We start from the raw sequence: 24927 nt of genomic DNA, 5'->3' as shown, positions 1-24927 counted from the left end.
AGTAAGGGAAATTTGACCTAGGAAAGGGAAATCAAGGAAAGATCCCTTGAGAAAGTGATGATTGAGCAGAGATCTGAAGGATGAATAGGTGTTAACTAGGTAAAAGGGGAAGGAATATGATTCCAGGAAGAAAGAACAGCATACACAAAAGCCCTGTATGATGAAAGAGCATGAAGGGACTGAAAGTAGGACAGTCTGGCTGACTGAAAAGAGCAGAGAGGAGTTGGTGCACAGCGAATCTAAGGAGGTAGGTAGGGTCTTAAAAGTGGTAATATAGGTAACTTCATCTTTCTTTTGAGAAAGGTGGATGGCCATTGAAGCCATAGAGTTATTGACATGATCAAATATGCTTTTTGAAAAGATCACTGAGACTTGAGGCAAGAAGAAAGGATTATTGGGGGTTAAGGTAGACATTGGTAAACCAATTAAGAGTTAGGCATAGTATTCCAGATAAAGAGAAGTTGGGATGAAGAGAAGTGAATAGATTCCTGAAAGTGTTTAAGAGAAAAAATGGACTGGATTTAGATCTGGAATGGTGTATGACAGAGGGGAGGTCTCAAGGCTAGGTTTTAGGCTGGTATAACTGCCTGTCATTCCATTGTAACAATCACCAAGATGGGAAACATAAGCAGGCACTGTTTTTTGGTAGAAGAAATATCATGTTTAGTTTTGTCATATGAATTTGAGATGCCTTTGAAATGTCCAAGAGAAGACTAAGTATGACAAGTCCTCTTCTAATTGAGTTTTTAAAAAATAAAAATAGCACTGTTTTTGTTTGTAAAATAATAATGTTCATTATAGAATTTAATCAATGCAGAAAAATACAAATTTTAAAATACCACCTTCAAATCCACCGCCCCGAAATAATTGTCACTAACTTTAGATGAACATTATTTCAAGTATCTTTCTATGTCTGTATATGGATACATGGAAATACCTTATAAAAATGTGATAATACTATATGTGCTGTTTTGATTCAGAAATATTAAATTTAATATTATTTAAACAGAACAGAAACACTGATATGAAGAAAGGATGGCTAAACTCTTAAGTAAATTGGTTTTTCACCTCAAAAGGGAGTGTCCTTCAGTCTAGAGTCAAGCTAAAAACCTTTATCTTAACTTCAGTTTAAAATTTTAATTGAAAGTTTAGTTGAAAGGGTTTGAGCTTGACCATCAATTTAGAAGAATGAAGCATTTGAGACTGATACCAAGCTCTTCTTTAAGGGAGAATTATTAACTTCCATTAGACTTATCATTCCCATATGCATAAGTTTTCAGTAATCTGTGTACATAATGCATAATTACAATATGAGATGAAAAGAAAAGTTAGGCAGGAATATATTTTCTCAATACTGCCAAAAAACATAAATGTCTTAAGTTTAAATTTCCAAAAATATAACAGGAATGTCAGACTTTAAGATATTGAGTAGAAGAGGGTAATGAGGTGACATTTATTGAGCACCTACTATATGCCAGGCTCTTTCCCCTGTGCCACAGTAAATCATGCTCTTCTGTGTCCAAAGAATTATGTAGTAAGATTGGCTATTGTCTGTGGTGCTGAATGAGAGAATGCCTGAGACTGGCAGAAGGAAATAAAAATAGAAGAGTAGTGCTATCATGAGGAAAGGAGACACTAAACTGTGAACAGAGATTTAGCAGGGTCTTGGAGTAATTTGCAACTGTGTTGAATACTTGTCCCACTATTAACTTGCTTAGTGGTGCTGTGTGTTACCAATTTTGAAAAGCATCTACCAAATAAACTGATCTTTTGTTTTTATTTTTCTTTTTGTTAGAATACTACATCTACTATGGGCTACACATCAACATGGATTTCTTCTCTGTCCCAAATACATGGAGCTGTCCCAACCTCCTTGCCACAAGGACTCTCACTCCCTTCATTTCCTGGGCCATTATCATCATATGGAATGTCCCATGTTTCTCAGTTTAATGCTGTGGGGGGTCCAGCGTATCCAGTACAGTGGGTAGGAATTTCAGGAACACCACAACAGTCTATAGTAATTCCTACCCAATCTGGGGGACCATTCCAGCCAGGGATGAATTTTCAGGTGTTTCCAGCTTCCTCAATGCAGAATCCATCCACAATTCCACCTGGTCCCAAATGAATCAGAGTAGATGATGAAGAAAAGGGACATTTTTTTTCAGAATAATTTTCAGGACACCTAAGATATTAAAGTTTCTTCTTGGGTTCTGTCATATTTTCCCTCATTTGAGTTGACTTTCCACTGTATTTTGTTGTTGTTCCAATGTAGTATTTGATATAGCTCATCATTCTGTTGAACTGTGCAGTTTGTACATAGAATACTGCGTACAGAAATGTTTTTCACTTCAAATCTATCCTCTTTGATACTTGATTTTTTTTAAAATACTGTTCAGAATGCTTTAATAAGCTCAGCTTGAGCATTACCATTTCCAGGACACCTTCCGTGAATTGCTAAGAAGGCCCCATTTTTTACTGCTGCTATGTGCAGCTTGATGATACTTTTATTTAGAATGTATAAATACTATTTACATTGATATTCCCCTAACATGAACGAAATGAGACCCTCCAATAGCCTGAATCTTACGGGATTCTTCACACATTTATCTTAGATTTACCATTCACAGAAGGCAGGGTAACTTGCTGCAGGAAGCATTTTGGTGTATAAAATTAGAGTAACTTTGTCAACCAATGTAGACCATAAGCCATTTTTAATATGATTTTCTTCCCGTCACAGCAGTAGGAGTGAAGCCTTGTTTTAGCTGAGGCGGAAAGAAAGGAAAAAAACAGAACTGTAACAGTTCCTTGATTCTGCAGGTACTGTAGCTGCTTTGGGATTTCGATAGTAATTCAAAGCAGCTATCTCCTTGTTTCTCATGTGCACAATACATTGTTTTTGAGCATCTGAGAGGCATTGGTTTGGCTTGCATTCTTTTGCAAGGGGTATACTGCAACTGACATGAATCTCATTTTGGGGGAATCTTTGTATTCCTAACTAAGAGCATTCAAGTTACACCCCTGTCCATTCTTCTGAAGTGAAATTTACTTGACACAGGTTTTGCAGGTTTTGAGACTTATACATGAAACACTGGCTTTACAGGGTTCTGAGCGATGTGGGGTATACACTGTCCTGCAGTGAGATAGTAGACCCTCGAAGGATACTATTTAAGTTGCCCTCAACTTTGTTTTTCGATTACCATTTTTTTTAGCCATTATAATTTCTTGTTAATACCTATAGCATCTTAGATGATTTTAGAACTTAGATGATTTTGGCAGCCTCTTTAGATTCTGAGAGACATCACTGTCAAATTGCACTTTACTGGGTTTTATCCAGTCTTTGGAGGAGGGGAGGCAATGTCAAAATATACACTTTGGTTTTCAAAAAGGTTAACTGTAATAATCTTAAAAGGCTGGTCACAGAGTTATCTAATGCTCAGTCTGTGAAACCCAAATAGAATTCTTAAATGGGGTTTATCAACTACTACATATACATGGTAAAAATGCCTACTTTCCTCTCTGAAGATTTCAAGGTTGTTTCTGGTACACATTTACCTAATAATGAGTTCTGTCTACTGGTAAACATTCCAAATTATCACCCAACATTTCTGTTAACAGATTTTCCTCCTTATTGCGCTAAAACTTTACCCCATGAGCTTGCCAGGTAATGAGGAAAACTTAATGGGTATATATATATATATATATATATATATATATATAATTTTGCACAGTCTACTTTGCAACATTCAGTACCCTTTTTCAAAAAATACGTCTTATATTGCTTACCTGAGGCTCACACTCACCATTGCAAAGATTCTGTTGCTATCATTTGGGGCATCTAGGGCAGCATTTTTGAGAACTGCTGTTGATAAAAGCCACAGTTTCTTTTCATAAAAGTTACTCTGTTTTGGATGAGTCTTTCTAAATCTTATGTACAGATTCTTCAAATTTTTTCTACAGTATTGGTTTGCAAATTGCAGTGCTTTTAGGATGTTAGTGTAAGACACATGCTTGCATTGCAGTGTTTCCCATGTGTACAAAAACAATGCACCTGAAATCCATAATTCTTTAAAACTGCTCGTGTTTCATTATAGAAGTTGGCTTTGTATAATTACATTGAGACTTAACAACCTCTGAAGTAAAAATATTGCAGGTCTTAAGATCCCTTGTGCCCTAGTGGCAATCCTTTTAAACAGTGTATCCCCGGATGAATAAAGCCCCATGGATGACATGCACAATTACATTTATTAATGGCTGCTCTGTCCTATGTCCCACATTTTGCCACTATCTCTGTTTTATGTATAATTCATCATCTGTTTGCCTGCAGACTTTTGCAGTGCCTTGTAATATTTAGAATCTTCTCAGATTTTTTGCTGGAAAGAAAAATATTCTTAAGTTTGAAGATGGTGAATAGTATACTGCTGCCTCCATGCTGACTGCAGTAGTTGGGTTAACATAAGTTATATATACAATATGTATACGTAACGTGTAAGTTTAAAAATACAGAAAAAGGTGAGTGTGCAGAAATGAAGAAAGCAGTGTTATTCACATCACTGTGGCTTTTTATTTATTTTTTCCCATTAAATATTTGATTCAAATAATAGTGACTCTGACTGTAAATATTGGCTAGTTTTCTACCTAGGGGTTTTACATTATTTCATGATTTTGCTAACTCATATAATAGTGCTGTTTTCATCCTTGCTGAGGTACTTTTCCTCCCCAGAAATAAATAATTCTTGAGGCAAAGCTCAGAAATTCCCTTCTTACTTAACAAAGAGCCTACTATATAGTAAGGGCCTTCTAGCCATTTCCCAAAAAATACACAAACCTGTCCTTTTCATTTTCCTTCTTATGGAAGAGAAAAAGATTGTACTAAACCATCCTGCTTGTAAAGTTTATTTGGGGGGTAGTCTGTATGTCCAACCACCATATATACTTCTCAAAGTGCAAGTCTAATGAATAGTACTGTATCTCTGTATGTGGCAATGTGAGCATTTCATCACGAAGTATGTGCTGCTATGTTTGTGAAGTTGGGTGTAACATCATAAGAATATGAAACCAGTATTGGTGTAAATCTAATGAAAATAACCCTATGTATATTTGTAGCAGTCTTGAATCTCTATTTAAGGTAATTTGTTGTAATATAACAAATATTCATTCTGTTTTTCATCCTTTTCTTGTCAGTTTTATATCAAGCATGAATTCTAATGGTCTGACAGCAAAATTATCTGTGAAAGTTTAAAAGGCACTTTTCCGCTGTGATTTCTGGATTGAGTGTGGAGTGTTTTGTACAGAATGATGGGATGTATCATTTTAGAACCCCAGATTTAATTCTGGTCCAATTACTTTTATTTATCTACCTCGTTTTCAGTGCTGTTTTGGGGTGCACAAGTAAACACTGACTGTGAAACTTGATTTTTTGCCTTGATTCTCAGTATTCTTTCAGGTTATAAATCTGACCTTCCTCCTTATCCCAATGCTAACTGAGTTTGAGATGAGAAGGACCATCACTTTGCCACCAATCTGTGTTCTAAGTGACGAGAGCCATGTGCCTCTGCAAAATAAGCTTTTTGGGAATGGAGAGCAGAGAAATAAATCCAGCTGGTGGCAATATAGGGCTTAGTTGTAGGATTTATTTGTAAACAAACTGTAAGAAAGTAACCTAAATTAGTCCAGTGCCTGTAACTTTGTATCTTTTATTAGAGATGCATTTCTCATCTGTGTGCCTAAAGGGTTATGGGTTGAAATTGCTTTAACTACTACAGTGAAATATTCAACAAATCCTAAGTAGTCTGTCATTCAGCATATTAGCATACTGCTAAGTATTCACAGTATTTTGTTACCTTAAAATGACTGTATTCTTTAGCTGAATTGTCGTTGGTGGTAACCATCAATCTCTACAGTTAATTTGGAGGCATTAACTCTCTTTGCTGTCTTTCCTGAGTGATGAAAATGATGCATTCCTTTGTTTTCCCAGAAGACTCAGCTAATGTTTGTAAACTACATGTTCCTTATTTCACATGTTTACTGTGTGTAACACTACAGCATATTTAATGTTAGTAAATACTGTATTTCAGGCTTCATGCAAAAGTACATTCCTGAGGTATATTTGCCATCAGTTTGGGGTTCAGTTATTTAATATTCTGTTTGATTCAGAAAATCTTGAGCTATTTGAGGTGGTTTGCAGGCCATTTTCTAGAATAGATTGTTCACTTTGCATTCTGTAGTTTTGGGGGACTTTTTTTCCCCCTTTGTTTAGAAGATGAACCAGAAAGGGGTTGGGAAGTAGCAAAGGCCACTGATTTGGTAAATGTAATTTCTGGGGCTCAAATTAAAAAAAAAATAACCCAGACTGTAAAAAGGTGACACTCATACTTATAAAATCCTTTGAAATGAAATTAGTATTAAATTTTTATGGAGCCAGATGCTTTCAGGTCACCCTGGGAAGAGTCTTTGTATGTGATGGATAAATGCAAACATTGGTCAGGGTCCTTGACAGCCAACATAGGCAGGAGTCTGGGATAGTAACTAGGTTACACCGAAGGTATTTTCAAACAAGATAGCCGGAAGAGTGCACAAACAGCTTCCATTCTAGGTTTTCTTTTAATTACAAAACAAACAAAAAGGTTAAAAGTCAAGCAAGAAGGGAAGAGAAAAACTGGGCTTTTGAGAAAAAATTGTGCCAGTGTAAAATAAACTCCTGAATGTGTGCTTGTCGTCCTTCCCAGTTTTTAAGTTGCATTTCTTTTCCGCTATAACTTAAGATTTCAGATTGAGGTTTGTGGTCCAGACATACCTTCAGCAGAAATGTGACTGATTGGAAAGTGCAGTTGTTCAAGGTCTGTCATGCTCAATCATTTAAAACTGTCATTTGTTCTATATGAATATTAAGCATGTAGACCTAGTGCAGCATGGGATCCACTCAGGAAGTTTATGCAATTAATAAACTTTCATGCATAATTTACTATGAAGTATGCAGAATTTCAGCCATTTCTCTACATTTAACATTTAGTTGTAAATGTGAACTCACCTTTCTTAATTGGGGAATGTAGCATTATATAGAATGTTGTTAAACTTAATTTTTAATCCTTCCTGACATTAACTTTTTGTTATTGTTGTTGTTTATTTGTTTTTTGTTTTTGTTTTTTTGGTAAACCAAGTAATCTGCCATTAAGCAGTTGTTTGATTTTGGTTCTTTGAAACTGTGATTTTTATTTCCTTTGTACCCAACCATTGTATTTCATTTTGTTTTCTGGACTTTTGTTTTGAAACAGAAAATAAAGGCTGTGTTAAAATGAGTATGTTCTTTATTTACCAAATGTAATTTAGCACATTTTAAAAATTTAGTCCCATAGACGATGCTGACTGAACAAACTAAGCAAGCTGTGTGTGACCTCTGTTTTGAGTTGGATCTATTCTCCACACTTGTCAATGAGCCTTAATTATAATAGTCACTGTGATTTACTGAGTACCTGCTGTGTTAGTTTGGATTTTACCTATATTTTTAATTCACAAAACAATCCTATATCCTATAAGATCGGTCTGTTACTATCTCTACTTTACAGGGAAATTTGAGGATCAGAGTGATTAAAGAATTTACCAAGGTAACATAGCTAGGAAATGTGAAGCCTGGATCCAAACCCATGTCTGCCTGACTTCAAAGCTCATAGGAGAAACCTCTGGACTAATTCTCAGATGTACTGCATAAAAGATAATCAAAATATATTTATAATAGGTTTCATCTGATTTTTAAGATTAATATGTACTCTTTTTACATAATCTTTCATGAGGTTATTTCCAATGCTTGTTTCACAATTTCAGGAGTAGAAGTATGTGTTTATGGTACAAGCAAGGATTCAAAATATGCCCTTTGCACAAATTTATTAAGGAGTATTTCTTTATGTATTGACAGTGTTTATGGTTCACCTCTAGAAAAAAGTACATTTGGAAATTTCCCTCCCACATCTCTTACTTACCATACTGCAGTGACTTGGGAAACTGTCAAATGAGGTCAGATCACTTGTTTATTAATTTTTGTAGAAGAATCATGCATGTTTAAGCAAACAGCCCTGGAGGAAGAGTAAAAGGCCTATCAGAAATCTTCAAGATTAGATGAAAATGTTTAAAGTGTTTTAAAAATCTATTACTTGATTTATTGACCAGTAACCCTGAGGCATTCTATCTTAGGTCATCGCCAAATGGAGGGTACAAGGTACCTAGTGGAACAAGCATGGTTTCTTGATTCACACTCTCAAACCTCCATTTTCTCATTTGTGAAATGGGGTGGTTGTATTGAGATGTATAAAGGCAGCCACCCTTGTCCCTAATTTGCTAATTGTGCTTATTGTAAGACATCTCTGGTGACTTTCACACTAAATATGTATGTGGGAAATTGGGCTGATTTAGAAATGGGTCCTGATTCTTATTATGTAGTTTAAATACAGATACTTTTTGGAGTCCAGCAGACCCAGATTTGTATTCTAGTTTGTGAACCTGAAAGACTGCTTAACTTTTCAGTTTCCATTTCCTTATCAGTAAAAACAATAATTGCCTTAGTGGGGTTGTTTTGAGACTAAATGAATAAGCATACAAAGAGCTTAGCACTGTGCTTGCCACATAGGTTTGCTCATATAATAGTAAGAACGACTGAAGAGACCTTCCATAGCACTACTTTAAGAGAAGATGAAACAGTCAGAGACAGGTGACAAAACTGAACCCAGCCTATGAGTCAATGTGAAGTCTGTTGGTAGCAAAGATTAGCTATTGACCCAAAAGGTGCTAGATGATACATAATAAAGTAAGGTTCAGAGGTGAAAGTGTAAGCTGGGGGATAAGACAATAGACAACCCATTTACAGTGTGTCATTAGTAATGAGCACCACTAGATAAAAGAATGAGATGACTAAAAAGTTAGAAGCAGCTGTAGTAGTAGTTGGGGAAAAGAAGGTGGGTCTTATGACAGGAGCTCAAGACAGAAGTGCAGAAGTAGAGCACAGATGGTGGTCCAAATAGGAGCAGGACCTTGGGATGGATAGATGAAGAATTGGAAGGGTATAGCTCGCATGCATGTTCCCTTGCAGAGGAGGAAATAGTTTCAGGATTTAACCAGTTTTTGTAAGGTTTCTCCAGTCCAACTCAGAAGTTCTCAAACCTGTCTGCATATTAAAATCACCTGGGAAGCCATTTTTTTAAAAATTAGTGTCTTGGTTTCACAACAATGTAAATATACTTAACACTACTCAGCTGTACACTTAAAATGGGTAAGATGGTAAATTTTATATGTATTTTACCACAATTTAAAAATTAAATTAGTGTCTGGGTCCCATCCCTAAAATCAGTATTGTTTTAAAAGCTCCCCAGGTGATAACACTAGTCATACACATTACTGTATAATTATTTTATGTATGCATATTATGTGCATGTTACATACACATATTAATGTAATTAGCATTGAAAACCACTGTCATTGTTTCCTTTACTAATCAAATAACTTCCCTGCTATTAGCCAGTTGGGGGTCCAAGAAATGCAATACGGTAACCCCATTAGACCTTCTAATGAATTATTTCCTATAAACATAAGAGCTTATATAGCCTCTCAACCATGCCCCAAGGATGTGGGCAGCAGAGAAAGTTCAGTGGGCCCCTTGCAGAAACTGAACCAGTTACTACTTAAGTACAAGATGTCAGAAGATTGAATCCAATGTGAACTCTCCATGCAACCTCTCTCTGTTTCTCCCCACCCTTTATGATAAGAATTAACACTTATTGGGTACTTACTGTGCCAGTTATGATGATAAGCATTTTACTACATCATTTAATCTTCACAAGCTTCTGAGGTATCATTGCCATCTCCCTTCTAAGCTTGACTGTCTTGAAAACTGTGTTCTCCTGGTGCCCCGCTTTATTCCTGGTACCAAATAAATCTGTTGAATAAATTAGTGAGTCCCTATTTCATAGATACAGTAAGGGATCAAGAGGCTAAGTAACTTGTTAAAGCTAATAACTAATAAAGAGTAGAACTGGTACTGGAACCCAAATCTTGGCTCCAAAGCACACCTTTTCAACCACTATTCTATGATATCTACTATCTTCTGCTTTCAGGGCCTTGGCCTCTGTTACCTCTACTCTCTCTACGGCCTATGTCCAGCATAAAGTTTATCCTGTTCTATACATGTTTAAGACTCTTTTGTGTAAGAATAGAAACCCAATTTGAATAAGGTTAAGAAAAAGAGGAATTTATTATAAAGATGGTGATGTCTCACAAAATCCAGGGATAATGTAGGTGGGCCTTAGGAACAAACAAATGTAGTGCTTGACCACAGCCAGGATATTTCATCTCTCCACCTCCAGCTCAATCCCAAATTCTCGGGAAAGGTACATATAGGATGGCTCCTGCTGCAACCATGAGGATAAGGTAGAGAAGGTGGTAGAAAAAGGGTGCTGGAGAAACAAAACAATAGATGTTTACCTATAGTCCTCTCTTTATCACCCATAAACACATATGCCATTTTCCCCATATCTACAATTCCAAAGATACCCACACCTAACATAATCCATGGACAACTGCAATTCACACACAACTGCATCCAGAAGCAATGACATGGCAAGGACATACCCCTTCTTCATCTAGTGTGGTGACAATCTAAACATGACTCCTCTTGATCACGTAACCTTTGATAAACTTAACTGCCACCAATAGATCTTACATGTAACAGCAGAGAAATAACTAGATTAACTACAATCAAAATTCTCTTTTAGAAAAGGAGAGGGGTACACCAGTATTGGCCACCAGATGTAAGTAGGCACCATTTCCTTCCAGATAGGAATAAATGAAATAAGTTATGGGCACAGAAAAACTTATGGGAGTCAATTTATTCCTTTTTGCAATAAATGCACCTTCTTGTTTAACCAGTCTCTGCTTAGGCCTTAGGGAATGCTCTAGCAGAGCAGTGATTCTCAAACTTGAGAGTGCACTGCAATCGCTTAGAGGTGAGACCTACAAAAACTCTTGACACAACACTTATTCAAACCCCTGCACTAAGAGCCTTGACCAAAAAGAACTTATAATTGTGAATTCTTCCCCTGTCCCTTTAAGAGGTACAGGTGACCCTTGAACAACATGGGGGTTAGGGGCGCTGATCCCCTGCACAGTCAAAAATCTGTGTATGACTTGATTCCCCCAAAATTTAACTACTAGGAGCCTACTGTTGACCAGAAGCCTTACCAGTAACATAGTTGATTAACACACATATTGTTATATATATTATATAGCCTATTCTTAAAATAAAGCTAGAGAAAAGAAAATGTTTTTTCAAATTGTCACAAATCTCAAAAAATCTTTCCAATATACATATTTTTAAAAATCTGCATTTAAGTGGACTCAAGCAGTTCAAACCCATGTTGTTCAAGGGTCAGCTGTATTTGTATCTCATACAACTTCGTTCATCTCAAAGACCAGTCCTTTGGAATGTAATCCTCAGAAAGGCTAGGGCCTCTGTCTCCCAGTCTCTGCGGGAGGATAGCATCCTTACTTCGAAAATTGCCAGCTGAAAGACACAGCTGGCCTAATTACATTTACACTGACCAACTCTTTGTGATTTTTCATTTCCCTGACTATTGAACCCCACTTCCTCTTCTCCCTTTAAAACATTAGGTCACGTTTGCACAAATGGGAATGGAGCTCAGTTATTTCCCCTACTGGCAGTAGTTACTGAAAAAAATCTGTTTTCATTGCTTTAGCTAATGTCAAGCTTTGTTTACCTTTAATACCACTTAAACCAAAGATTTATGGCCCCACTCCGAGAGTTTCTGACTCTTGGAGGTCTTGGGTAAGGCCCAAGAATTTACATTTCTAACACTTTGTAGGTGATGGTGATGTGCTGGTCCAGGGACCAATACTTTGAGAATCACTGCCCTAGCTCCTTGTCACTATGCACCAGATATGATTTTCTAGTGTTAAAACTTCCTCAAATCCTAATTTGACTGCCTGATTTTATTTGAGAGGACTCAGAATGCTAATAACAAGTGCAAAGAATCTTGTCAAGTTAGGCTTTTTGAGTCTTCAGATTTGCTAAAGGAAATCTGTTGGAGCTTCTATTTCCTGGCACTCTACCTAAGTACTTAGTTGCAGCTTCTATTTCTTAGCATTCTACCTAAGGACTTAGTTCATTCTCCCTGGCTCTGCTCTCCCTGCATTTTGCTCAAGGTCTCCAGTTCACAGGTTGGATAGGAAATAATTGGCTGAGTTCACGGCTGTGAAGCCATCTTTTCTGATCTGCTCTGGTGTTATGCTTACTCCCTGCATTGCAGTCCAGCTGAATGCATTTACAGACAGAGACATCATCACATTTGGAGGACTTGGAAAACAGGGAATACTATGCAGGTTTCTACAGATAATCTCATTCCAAGTGCCTAGATGCCAGTTGCCTAGCCAGTGAGACATTTAAAGCAAAACAGAATTAAACTGCAATAAGCCACCAAAACCCATGAATATCTGGCCCTCAGCAATTACTGATCTCCTGATAGAGGCAGAAGGGCTGCTCTGTTTTGAGTCCCAAGAGAAATAAGGAACTGCTTCACTGCCAAATAAAACAAGTCTAACTTTCCATTAACTGATGCGGAAGATCTCCAATCTCTGCCAGTTCCATACTTTCTTTAGGGTCTGTAATTTGCCACACTCCATTTCTCATACCAGTTCTTGAATTAACATTTTTTTGGTTATAAGTAGCTTCTAACCCAACTCTATCTTAAGCAAAAATACTAATAGTAAGTGTAAGATAAATTCTAACTGAAATAAGCAGGCGACGAGAGGCAACAAAGGGCCAGGCAGTTTATTTGAGTGCAATCCCGAGCGAGCTTCACCAGTCTGCACTAATACAGGCTGGGGAAGTAGCGTGCAACCAGACATGTGGGGAGTTTTTAAAGAAGGTAGGGGGAGGCAGAGCATAGATTTACAGTGGCATGAGGATTGGCTAGCCTAAGGCACATTTTTCAGGTTGGGAGGGGGCGGCAGCTGGATGTCATCAGTCTCCAATGTGCTCACCCCTCCCTCCGGTGCCTCCAACCTTACATTCCAGCCTTTTGGTTATAATGGGCGCTGACTCGATCTGGCTACTTCCGGCTGAGGAGGGGCGCCGTGGGTAGGGTTGAGGCTGGTGGGAGGCCAGAGGAGGCTTGGAGGGAAGGGGTGAGTACTGATGTACCTACATGGTCTTGTTAACTTCTACTGTCCGACCTCTCTATCGGTGGCCAGAGCTTCTAGCAGATATGTTGTCTTCGTCTCTCAGGACAGATATATCTAGCATGATCACTCAGGCTTTGCCCCATCTAGTACTGTAGTCCGGACAATGAGAGACAGACTGAGGCTTGTTCATAGCAGGCAGCCTGGACGAAAGAATGGAAAGATGAGCATTGGGCGGGACAAGGGGGTATCTTTCTTAGGAGTGAGAAGTAAGGTAGGTAGGAGAGGTGTCCGGGGGAGCTTGAGATAAGGGAGTATAAGGGTTAGGGACGACCGGGTGAAGAGGGACTACAGCTTCGTTGATTATCTACAGGTCTTGAACAAGCTGGTAGGCTCCCGATGGCTTCTTGACTGGAAGAATTGGAGTGTTACAGGGAGAATTAGTTGGTACCAGAAGCCTTTGGGAAAGAAGATGGATAATGATAGGTAGGATGCCCTTGCGATGGGCTTGGGAAATAGGAAATTGGGGTCTAGAAGGAGAGGAGGATGGGTCTTTGAGGTGGATGAGGACTGAAGCATGATGGCTTGATACTACAGGAGTAGAGGTTTCTCAGACTATCAGGTTAGCGCCGGTCGGCGGTACAGGAGGGTCTGTGGAGGGCTCAGGGCTACAACTTATACTGGCTAAGATGATGAGTGAGCTCGGTTTGAGATGATTAAGAGGCAGGGAGATAGAGGCACCAAGCTTGGAGAGGCGATCTCTCCCTAACAAAGGGAAGGGACAGGATGGGATGACTAGAAATGAGTGGGTAAGAAGATGGCTCTCAAACGTGTAGGCTACTGGACCTGTCTCTAGAGGCTTAGAGGGGGTTCCCGTGACACTCACAACCGAGACCTGGGAAGGATGTAAACGCCTGTGAAAGGAAGGCAAAACAGAGTAGGCAGCCTCCGTGTCTACTAAAAAGGAGATGGACTTACCCGCTACCCACAGCGTGGCCCTGGGCTTGACAAGGGTGATAGGGGTGTTCGAGTCTAGGCATCTTCAGTCTTTGAGTAGGCTCAGCAGGTCCAGAGGGGAGTCCCTTAGGGGAGCCTGCCTCTCATGAGACTCAGTCGCGGGAGGATGACCTTCTCCAACTGGGCACTCTACTTTCCAATGACATCTCTTACCGCAAACTGGGCAGGGTTTAGTCGGCGTGTTGGTCGGGTTGGGGCATCTCTTTGCCCAGTGGTCTTCTTGACCACACTGGAAGCAGGGTCCTGGAGGCTCACGAGCTCCGGACCAGTCTTTGGTGTGATGAGACCCCTATTCTGCTGGCCACAGGGCCGCTGCGAGGGCTCAGGTTTGGGACACTGTCCTCTTCTCATGTTCTTTATCATGGGTATTAAATACTTTAAAGGCCATGGTTACCAGGTCATGGAGTGGAGTTTGGGGTTCCTCTTCTGCCTTTTTAACTTACGTCTTATGTAACTAATACTTGTTCTGGTGAAATCTAGTTCTTTACTAGTTTAGGAGTAATAAAACAGTGACTATAAATGACAAAAGACTTACAAATGACAATGATTAAAGACCTGATGAGAGCTTACTGTAAGACAGTTGACATAAGGAAATTTGGATATTTTTCTAACACAAAACATTCAGTAACAAAGTTTAGCATCATTCCCCTTGACAGTGCCTTCTAGGCAATTTAGCAGGTAAGTTTATATCAGATAAATAAGCTAAATTGGCTAAATACTTTCTCTAATCAGAAAAAAACCCAAATTGGCCAAATACTTTCTCTAATGAAAAAAAATTCTTCTGACATGTTCCAGGGGCCCTCTGGAAAATATCAGAGTTAACTAGAGGTAAAAGCACCTTTTTAAATTTGATTTTGGGAAGCTGTTAAAGTTTTTTTAAGGCATTTGTTTAAATAGAATCATAAGTTACTATGAAACAATACTTATCTATTTAACTAGAATGACAATAAAAGATTTTAAAGGCAAATACAGAAGGTTACACAGTTATTAGCAAAGCTTAGCTTTTAGTTTTTTCATATTAAGATCTCATTATCTTAAATAGTCAGACAACTCATTGAGACTTTAAGCATGAGAAACTGTTTTGATAAAACAATTAGAGAACCCTTTGCAATCTTTCACTATTAAGAGCAGACTAACAGTAAAGAAAACTTTGTTTTTACATTCAGTGTTCTTCTTTTTAAAATAAATAGCTGTACTTTAGAACAATTACTTTCTTTTACCCTCAACAAAACGAATTTCCATTCTTTATACTTTCTCTTATTAAAACACATATCCTTTTAGCAAGTAGAGATGTTTTCTTCTTAAACAGCTTTAATTAGACCTCAAAACTATTAGGAACTTTAATTTTCAGTGAACACTGAGAAGTGGGCTATTGTAAACCATTGCACTAGCATTCTTTAGATTAACAAATTCATGAACATACTTTATAATTCCTGACACCATGTGCTTCACAGCATAATCTCTAAGCACAAAATATGTCTACTTAACTTAGCAAAACTTTAAGATTCTAGGTCACTACAAAAATTTTCAGGCTGCAGGCAGGCACACACACTGCAATAGACAATCACTAAGATGTTCACTTGCTACGCCTAGCTCACCCACTCACAACAACTACGCCAGACCACTTACAAAATGGTGGGTGTGGGGAGGGGTGTAGGATCAGGAGAGAAAGGAGGCAGGTCTGTGCTGCGAGGAGTCTTGTCTATGGCTTCCAGAACTGGAGGACGGGAGGAGCATGTTCCAGTGGGGGAAGAGGGCGGTGAAGGCGGAAGGTGGGGGGGTTGGTGCAGCCACCGGAAGAGGAGAGGAGCAGGAAGACGGTATGGTTGAGAATGTAGGACTTTAAGATGGCAGCGACACAGGAGAGGACAAAGAACTTAAAGAAAGATGGTGGTGGAGAGGTGTGGGGGTAGCGAGCTGAGAGAGGTGGGAGACCAAGGTCCTCCAGAAGATCTGAAAAGGAAGAAGGACTGGGCAGAGTAAGAGGCTGACAATCCTTAACTGGAGATTGGGCCAGGAGAACCTGAGTCATTGAACACTTAACATAAAGGTCTGGGTGGGAGCGCAAAGTCCAAAAAGCCTGCACATATGGGATTTCACTCCACTCTCTGCTCCGGTGGCAATAATTAGTCAAGTCGGTGAGGAGGCCAAAATTGAAAGTTCCCTCAGGGGGCCAGCGAGATTGATTGTCCAAGGGATACTGAGGCCCGGCCTCAGAGCAAAGAAAGACTAGCTTCCGTTTGCAAACTTCCCAGGACAAATATAGAGTAGCCAAATTAGAAATGAGACACCGCAGCGGGGTCTGAGCCTCTGCTTTCGAGGGCTGGTTCCCCATGTCTGCACCACTTCCCAACAAATCCCGCTGAGAGGAGTGCCCAGCATCCCAAGTGCGCCAAGTCAGGGGAGACAGCCTGGGAGCCTGGGTGAGGGACGTCTCCCACACTGCAGGGCCAGGGGCGGGTATCCCAGATGCCCTCAGCAGATGGGCTGGATGCTCAGGGGCTGGATGCCCCAACCTGGACGTAGCTATGATTTTGGACGGACCAGGTGAAATGGAGTTAGGAAGGGAAACAGACCAGGGGAAACTGAGGGACTCACCAGAAAATAGTCTACGCAGCGGAGAGCAGGCTTTGGTCCCGGGTCAGGGAAGGAGGGGCCAATGGCTGGTTGGGGCCCCGTGCTCACACTCCTTCCCGGGTTTTTCAGTACCAAATGTAAGATAAGTTCTAACCGAAATAAGCAGGCGACAAGAGGCAACAAAGGGCCAGGCAGTTTATTTGAGTGCAATCCCAGGCGAGGTTCACCAGTCTGCACTAATACAGGCTGGGGAAGTCGCACACAACCAGACAGGCGGGGAATTTTTAAAGAAGGTAGGGGGAGGCAGAGCATAGATTTACAGCGGTGCATGGATTGGCTAGCCTAAGGCACATTTTTCAGATTGGGAGGGGGAAGCAGCCAGGGACTTTGGCACATCATCAGTGTCCAACGTGCTCACCCCTCCCTCCGGTGCCTCCAACCTTATGGTAAGGATGTAGGATTGCTTTACAGAAAGAAAGGACAAGAATGCCTCAGAAATTATCTAGAACCTGGGACTTAAACACAGTGAAGACTCCCTATCTCTCATCTCTGCCAGTCTGCATTTTTCTTCTCTTTCTACAGACAAGCATCTTTTACTTCTGTCCCTCTGGTGGGGAAATTGCTGACAGCTTCCAAGTTTTACACTGATCTCTCTGGTCCAATTCCAAATTTCTAGGGATGAGATTCAGACTGACCCAGCTTGGATTAGTTGTCCACCTTTGACCCAATCAGCTATGGTTACAGGACTATGACAATTTTTGCTGTAACTTTGTAAATGGGGGGGGAAGGTCATTCCCAGGAAAGGAGGGCTGAGCAGACAATCCAACAGGTGTCCATTGTACTAGAAAACCTCAATTTCTTCCATACTTCATCCCTTCAAGCCACTGCTGTTTCTTCACTGCTTGTTTTCAAAGAGTTACCTATGTGTACCGCTTCACCATCTACTTATTCTATCTCCACTAATCTTTTATGATAACTTCCTTTATGGACCTTGAAGCTTTTTCAGCTTTTGCATCCTAACAGACTGTTCTCAGATTTCATTGATCTTGACTACTCTTGAGTTCTGCACTTTTACTGTTCTAATTGCCTACCACTGTCTCCCACCTTTCATTAAGTTCCAGGCCAGATCTGACTACTACTCACTGTTACAGAACAGTTCTTTTTTTCTGCCATCCTCCTACTGAGAGTGCATCCTAAAAGCCAGTCCGAAGACTGTGCTACATCAGAATCAACTGAGGAGCATGCTGAAAATAGATTTTTCAAAAGATTGTGGTTCTGTAAAAATGGAATTGGACCCCTTGTGGTTACTTTGCATTGTGAGATTGATGGGGTTAATACATAATTCAAGTAAGGTAGAAATCAAATGTATAAGCACACATGACTTGATTGTTTTTCCCACACACTCTGTTGATGTGTAGTCAAGGACTGAGTGATGAGAACCAAAGCAGTTCTCATGGCTTCACACAGTTTGGTATCCTTGCGAAGCCTCACGACCTTGGGCTAGACTCAAGGCCGGATAAGGATTTTTGAGTTCATTGTAAATTCATTTATTCAATAAATACTAGAAATGCCTTCTTGGCATTGCTCTTGGGCTGTTACGCCTTGAGCCCCCTGGCTGGTCCTTTCAGGTCTTTGACAACTCAATCGCATCTCCTCCCTTGTCTGCGGCTTAGAGGCAGGGAGGGGACTGACATGCATGACCTCCCTGATAGATTCACAATGGGGACTGGAAAGAAAGGCCTGACTGAAGAACACTATAGCTGAGTACCAGAAAGGTAAAACTTGTAGTCTAATTTGTGTTAGTGCTTATGTCCCTGACTGAAGAAATCCCTGAGGACAAGAGATATTCAATTTCACTTTCTCTGCGTTGCCTTGGGCAAATAAATAATTTTAAATTTCATCATTCATAAACTGGGGCCAACAACTCTAAAAAGAATTACAGTAGGTAAAAGTTAAGTGCTTTACTAGAGAAATATTGGTGGTTATTATTTTTACGTTTTATATTTCCTTTGTCATTCATTAAATACTACGCATATTATTTTTCCCCCCGAAAGAAAAATTCTCTTTCCTGGGGAACTTTAGCATACTTTAGCTGAAGTCAATTAAGCCACTCTACTTCCTTTCCCATGATGCATCACTTCGTTCCCCCCACTCCTTTTCCTGGGACAGGAGGTAAATAGCGTGAAGCAACTAGGTGGACGCAAGGAGCTGTAGCGCAAATCCTAAACAGATATCATCACGCCCCGCCACTTGTCACCGTGTGGGCGCAAGGGCTGACAGGGATGGTAATCTGGTTCTGAGACTGTATCGCCAGTCCGAAAAGGAGAGGACTACAACTCCCAGGATGCCCCTTCCGCCCCTTTCTGTCCTCCTCGAGCTAGAAAGTGTGTACCATAGAGAAGACGAAGAAACATGGCTCCCAGAAGTGGAAGAGGCTTCACTCGTTTTTTACCGGTGAAGAGTGGCCGGAGAGTGGCGGTGGGGTGGAGAGAAATGACTAGAGCCTTTCATCCCTTTTATCCTTCCAGCGTCTCCTGAGTCCGGTTGGCCTCACCACCTCTCCACTCAAAATCAACCTGTGGTCTCCTCCCCAACCAGCCCTCACTCTCTCACCCCTCCCCTCTGGAATCCTTTGCCCGCCCTCTCGCCCCCCGGGGAGTGCGCACGCGTCCGCCCCCTACTTCGCGCCCAGATCACCGCCTATCCTTCTCGCGCAGCCGCTGTCTCGTCTGCCCGCCGACGAAGCATGGGCGTCCAGGGCTTCCAAGAGTTCCTGGAGAAGCGCTGTCCCGGGGCCGTGGTGCCCGTGGACCTCCTCAAACTCGCGCGCACGGTCTCGCGCCAGCAGCACCAGCATCGCCAGCTGCCGCCTCCGGCCGCCCTAGTTCCCGGGGCCCCACTCGCAGCCAGGTTCTCCGCGCCTCTGCAACCACCGCTCCCGCCCGCTGCCTACTCCGGGAGAGCGGGGCCGACTCGGCACCATCATCCTTCTCACCACTTCCACCACCACGGTCAGGCGCACCTCGGGCTGTACCCACCGCCGCCGCCGCCGCCGCCGCCGCCTCCTCCTCCTCCTCCTCCTCCTCCTCCTCCTCCCCCCCCCCCGCCCCCTCCGCTGCCCCGAGCCCGGGTGCTTGTGGACGCTGGCTCGGCTCTGCCGCGGCTTTATGGCGGCTACCAGACAGACTGGGTGTGTGGCGGCCAATGGAATGCCATGCTAGGCTACTTATCAGCGCTGTGCCAGGCTTGTGCCTATCCTGGCGGCGACGGTCTGGAGCTCGTGGTCATGTTCCCAGGAGGCCTGGGCAAGGACCGGCTGGCCGAGTGGGGCCGTCGGTGCCAGGCTGAGCGGCAGACAGCGCAACTGATCGTGGGACACGTGGGCAACAAGGGCACCCCTCCTCCTCGGGCCTGGTTCCTGCCACCGGCCTGCTTGAGCCACTGCGTGAGGCTAGCACTCATCCGCTTCCGGGTCAAGGTGAGGGAGAGGCCGGAGCCTAAATAATACACCCCACACCTATTCTCTCCTAACTAAACAACTAACTACCCATCTACTAACCTGCCTTGCTTATACCTACCACCGCGCAGTCAGCCAACCCACTTGCCTAACTCAGTCATTTTATCCATCTGCCCACCGCTTCATACCATCCCCTACCGATTCGCTCACCAACATAACCACATCTCTGTGTGATCCCACTAACTCCCTTTACCTGCACTTATCCAGTTGGCCTATCTCTAGGTTTTAACAGAATTTTCTTTTGTCGCCCCATCTTGCTCCTACTGTTTTCTTCCTTAAAGCTGAAATGCCTTTTTCCAAATTTTTCCAATTGGTGTTACTCTTTCCAACCTTGCAGTAAATCAATTAAACAAATGTTAATTGAACACCTTTCTTCTACAACTTTTTCTCCCCATTTTGGCCCAATGCTGCGTTTTTTTACCCATCTGTTCATTCAGCCTTTTTCATTGCACCGCATTTCCTCCTGCTTTAGCCTAAACAAAAATCCCACTGATTGAGTTCACTGTTCAACAAGTATTAACCCATTGTGAGTAAGGAGTTTAAGAGAGATACGAGACATGGATTCCCACCCTTGGAAAATCAAATATATAGACATGAAATATTTATCTAATGGTATAAAATATGTATGTGATTATGCTTTATGGTACAGACTGTAAGTACAGTACCTGTTTTGTGTGTGTGGATGGGGAAATCTGTGGGCTACAGTGGTCAGAGGAGGCTTCCTTCAAGAAGTTGGATCTCTCCTGCATCTTCAAGGATGGATTGGATTTGAATGGGTTACTGTTTTGGGAGGAGGCTGCTTTAAGTGGGAAAAAGAAAGAACCAAAAAGGATTATCAAGCGTGTGAGGCCCCATGGGCACTTAAGTCTAGTCTCTGCATGTAGTTGGTCGCCATATGGGACCTGGGGAACAGCTTGGCAGTCTCCCCAGTTCTTGGCACCACTGCTGTTGTCTGTTGCTTTCCCATACTCTTAAGTTTCAAGTTCGTACATGTAGGGAATAGCAAGGCTTGAGAAGTAAAGGAGATAGGCAGGAAGAAGATAAAGAAAAGTAGTACAGGGTTGGATAGGGTGGAAGGCTCTTGTGGATGTGCTCAGGAGACAGAACAGGAAATTGTGGGAATCATAAACTAAAGAAATTGTGCTGGGTGGAGTAATGAGAAAAAAATTTCAGCTGAGAAACTGAAAGACCTGCATAGAGAAACTTGTGACGGGCATAGAGTATGCGGTTAGTGTACAGTCATGTCAGGCTCCTTGTGCCCAGCATCAAATCTGTGCCCAGGCTGGGTAGATTATAGATGTTTTTAATAATAAAAAAAAATCCACTCATGAGCTGTCTCAAACATACAAAGGAGAAAAAAATAATATAACACTCATTTGCCTGCCTTCCTGAGTGAACATTTTTCAGGTAATCATTCATTCATGGCCATTTTGTCGTCACTGCCACCACCCAAGCTTTACAGCCTTTTTACCTCATTGTCATTAATCTGGCTGCTGGGGGCTAACATTGATGAAATGCTCACCATGTGCAAGATGCTGATCTGTGTGCTTTAACAACAACAAAATTAGCTCATTTGATCCTCACAGTAACCTGTGAAGCAGTGTCATACCTTTTTTCCAAATGAGGAAACTAAGGCAAGGGAGGTTTAGAAACTTGCCCAGATTCACCCAGCAATAAATGGTAAAGCTGAGATTTGTGCCCATGCAGTCTGGCCTCAAAGCTCATGCTTTTAACAGTGGACCGCTAAGATGAATGTAAGTGATTCCATCATTCCTATACTCAACTAAAATCATCCGTGGCTCCTGGGTAAAGGCAGGTGTGGATCATTCATTTATATTATTCATTTATTAAGTGCTTATTACTATGGTGGTTGCTGAGGATTCAGAAGTAAATAAGGGGATCCCTGCCCTCAAGGAGGTCGGGTTTAGTAAAACAGACAGACTGAAAACCATGTTGCAGATTCTGTTAGCTAACTGCAAATGATGAAAAATGTGGCCCCTTAAGGGTGCATGGTTAATTCTGGGCAAGGGTGTGAAAGTTGGGGGGAGGCTTCATAGATTGGTGCTAAGCCTTGAAGAGGGCTGGAAAGGATAGTTTAGATAGTGGACAAGGGTGTGGAGACATAGAATTACCTGCTGTGAGCTCTGAAGTAGTTTTTGATAGGAGATTGGCAGGAGAACTGAGCACTGAGTATAGGCTTATGGTTTCCAAACTTTTTGTTCATGCACCCCATCAGTCAGAATTTTGGGGAAGCAACCTTAATGGCCTATTGAAATTCTTCATCACACATAGTCTCATTTTTAAAATCTCAGTTCATCAAAAAATAAGATGGATTGGATAGATGGATTGATACACGATAAAGCAAATGTAGTAAAAATGGTAGAATCTCAGTGGTGGGTATTTGCATGTTCTCTGTAAAAGTATTTCAATTTTGTCATATGCTTGAAATTTTTCATAATAAAATGTTGGGGAAAAAATTCCCATGTGTCCTTTTCAGTTCTGAGAAACTCGATTTGGGGAATATATAAATCTTATTCCCCATGCTAGATTATAAACTCTTAGATCTTTTAAAAAGCAAGTAGTATGGCTCTTAATATATTAGATTTAAGACAGGCTCCAAAATTGCATATGTAAAGTATCTGTAGATGTTATCAGTGAGTGAAGTTCTCTCCTGATCTGGTCAATGATTTTTGTTATTGGACTGTAGGAGAACTTCCTGATTTCAAGCATGGATTTGAAAGGTATTGGTTCATAACAAAGGGTAGTTTGACTTTTCAGAGGAATGTTCTGCTATCTTAAAGACAGCAGTTTTTCACTTGGGTGATCTGCATGCTAACCGTTCTTTTGACTGAAATGCTAGTGCTTCAGAACAAAACCCACTGCCTTATTTTTCCTCCCCTTGGTTTTGTTCTTAGGTCACAACATGGGCCTTTTTTCCCCAATCTCATTTTCATTTGTGATAGAGAAAACAGAGGTGGAAGGTTTAAATAAAAGATAAATTGCTGGATTGTCTGTTTAATTTTAGACAACTTGGGACTTCCTGTAAAAAAATTCAGTGTATATTATTGGGATGAATTTCATCATTTGGTTGGTTTCATTTCTATGTTCTGCAAACCTTTGTAAATGGTAATGGCCAGTAACAGAAAAATTGAGTAAACTGACAAATTGCTAGTCTGATTTCAGCCCAAGCAGTTTTAGAGTGTGATTTAGGAGATGATGTAGGATGGTTAAGGGGTTAAATGCTTTGTTTTAATGGTTAATATATATTACGAAAAAAAGATAACACATCAAATGCACCATTTCATAGCTGTAATTGTTTCAAATGGGGCTGATTAAAGAGAAGTGAGTTCATTTGAAGAAAAGTATTAAGTTGCAGTGCTTGCATGTGGCAGAAGTCCTGTTGGTGGTACATGAATGAGCAAAGTTTGAGAAGTCTGACCAAGAGCTGATGTTATTTTGTGCTTTTGTTCTCCAAAATACAGCATAGCAGTGGTTGTTATTATGCCTCCTGATTATTTACTTACCCTCAATCATAGACACATTCTGAAAAGTCAGTGACTCTTTTAGGTGGTCTAATGGTAGGAAAAAATGACCAGAATAGTAATTATTACTACTTCTTGAGCACTGAGTTTTATATAAAGTGCTTCTTAAATACCTCATTTAATCCTCACAATCTTCCAAGAATGAATGGTATTCTTCCCACTTAACAGTTGAATAACTGAGGTGCAAAGAAGTGAAACAATTTTTCTTTGGTCTGGATACTAGTAAGTGGTGGATAAAAATTCTTGTTATGGGTCTGTATTGCTCACAATTCCACCACACTGTATACTTTGTTTTATACATTCTTGTGTAAGATTATGCATTTTTATTGGCTAGATAATGTGCATAGATTCCTGAAGAAAAACAATAGGAAGTGTAGATTTATTGAGCACTTACTTTGTGCCAGCATTTCTAAGTGTACAATACTGCCAGTACGAAGTAAATGTGTAAGCTGAATGCCAAGTGAGTGAGTCATAGTGATGTAGGAATTTGAAAGTCACAATCTCTTTCCTTTTTTGCATTTTTAGTCTCTTCCTCTTTGGTTTCTTTCCCTTACAGCATACACAAATAACCTTTTAAAAAAAACTCCTCTATTTTGTAATTCCTTTAAGCTGTTACCCTTATCCCTGTTCTTCTCTTTTAACCATTATTCTTGAAAAAAGACTATTAATTCCCATTTTCTAGCCTGTTGCCGCTTGGTATCTGATGTCACCATTCTGAAACTGCCACATCCATTTCCACTCATACTCTTTCTTGGTCCTCTTTGAGATAATTGACAGGATTGAGCCATCTTTTCCCTGAATTTCCTTTCTTGGATTCTATAATGCCGCTCTCTTCTGATTGTCCTTGCAAGTCTAGTTCTTGCTCCTTTTTTCCTAAGTTATTCTTCCTCCTCTGCCTGCGTCCTGAAGCATGGGTGTTCTCAAGGCTTCTGTCCTAGTTGTATTCCTCTACACTCATTTCTTGAGCAATCTCATCCATTATTATGGCTTTAAATATTAACTATATTCTAATGGTTCTTATAGCTTTTTCTCTGCTCCTAATCTCTCTCATGACTCTCAACACATCTTCTCAGCTGTCTACTACTTGATGACTGTAGG

The 24927-nt window shown here is 40.8% G+C and overlaps 2 protein-coding genes and 1 long non-coding RNA gene across 6 annotated transcripts in view; 2 read left to right on the top strand and 1 right to left on the bottom strand.

Annotated features, from left to right (window-relative positions):
* WNK3 (WNK lysine deficient protein kinase 3) overlaps positions 1-2627 on the top strand; it is a 221358-nt gene extending 218731 nt beyond the window's left edge. Inside the window, exon 22 of one of the 2 annotated variants that reach the window (XM_036930857.2) lies at positions 1796-2627. In XM_036930857.2, the coding sequence (XP_036786752.2) occupies positions 1796-2125 (330 nt within the window). In that variant the 3' untranslated portion in view covers positions 2126-2627. The remainder of the gene's footprint in view (positions 1-1795) is intronic. The other variant, XM_036930856.2, reaches the window with a different exon arrangement.
* LOC118934908 (uncharacterized) lies at positions 1985-19104 on the bottom strand. 3 transcript variants are annotated; one of them, XR_008995201.1, is made up of 5 exons: positions 13203-19104; positions 9774-10436; positions 7974-8066; positions 3784-3859; positions 1992-2111 (listed from the first exon to the last, which is right to left on the bottom strand). It is a non-coding gene; the product is annotated as an uncharacterized LOC118934908 (long non-coding RNA). The 3 variants fall into 3 exon arrangements; XR_008995200.1 differs by having other exon boundaries at positions 2005-2111; positions 2619-3859; XR_008995202.1 differs by lacking the exon at positions 3784-3859 and having other exon boundaries at positions 1985-2111.
* A 257-nt stretch (positions 19105-19361) lies between these two features.
* FAM120C (family with sequence similarity 120 member C) overlaps positions 19362-24927 on the top strand; it is a 147323-nt gene continuing 141757 nt past the window's right edge. Inside the window, exon 1 of the mRNA XM_036930844.2 lies at positions 19362-20248. Coding sequence (XP_036786739.2) covers positions 19517-20248 — 732 coding nt within the window. The 5' untranslated portion in view covers positions 19362-19516. The remainder of the gene's footprint in view (positions 20249-24927) is intronic.

The sequence above is a fragment of the Manis pentadactyla genome, chromosome X (assembly GCF_030020395.1).
Source record: "Manis pentadactyla isolate mManPen7 chromosome X, mManPen7.hap1, whole genome shotgun sequence".
In the NCBI taxonomy this organism is placed as follows: Eukaryota; Metazoa; Chordata; class Mammalia; order Pholidota; family Manidae; genus Manis; species Manis pentadactyla.
This window is presented reverse-complemented; position numbering and strand designations above follow the sequence as displayed.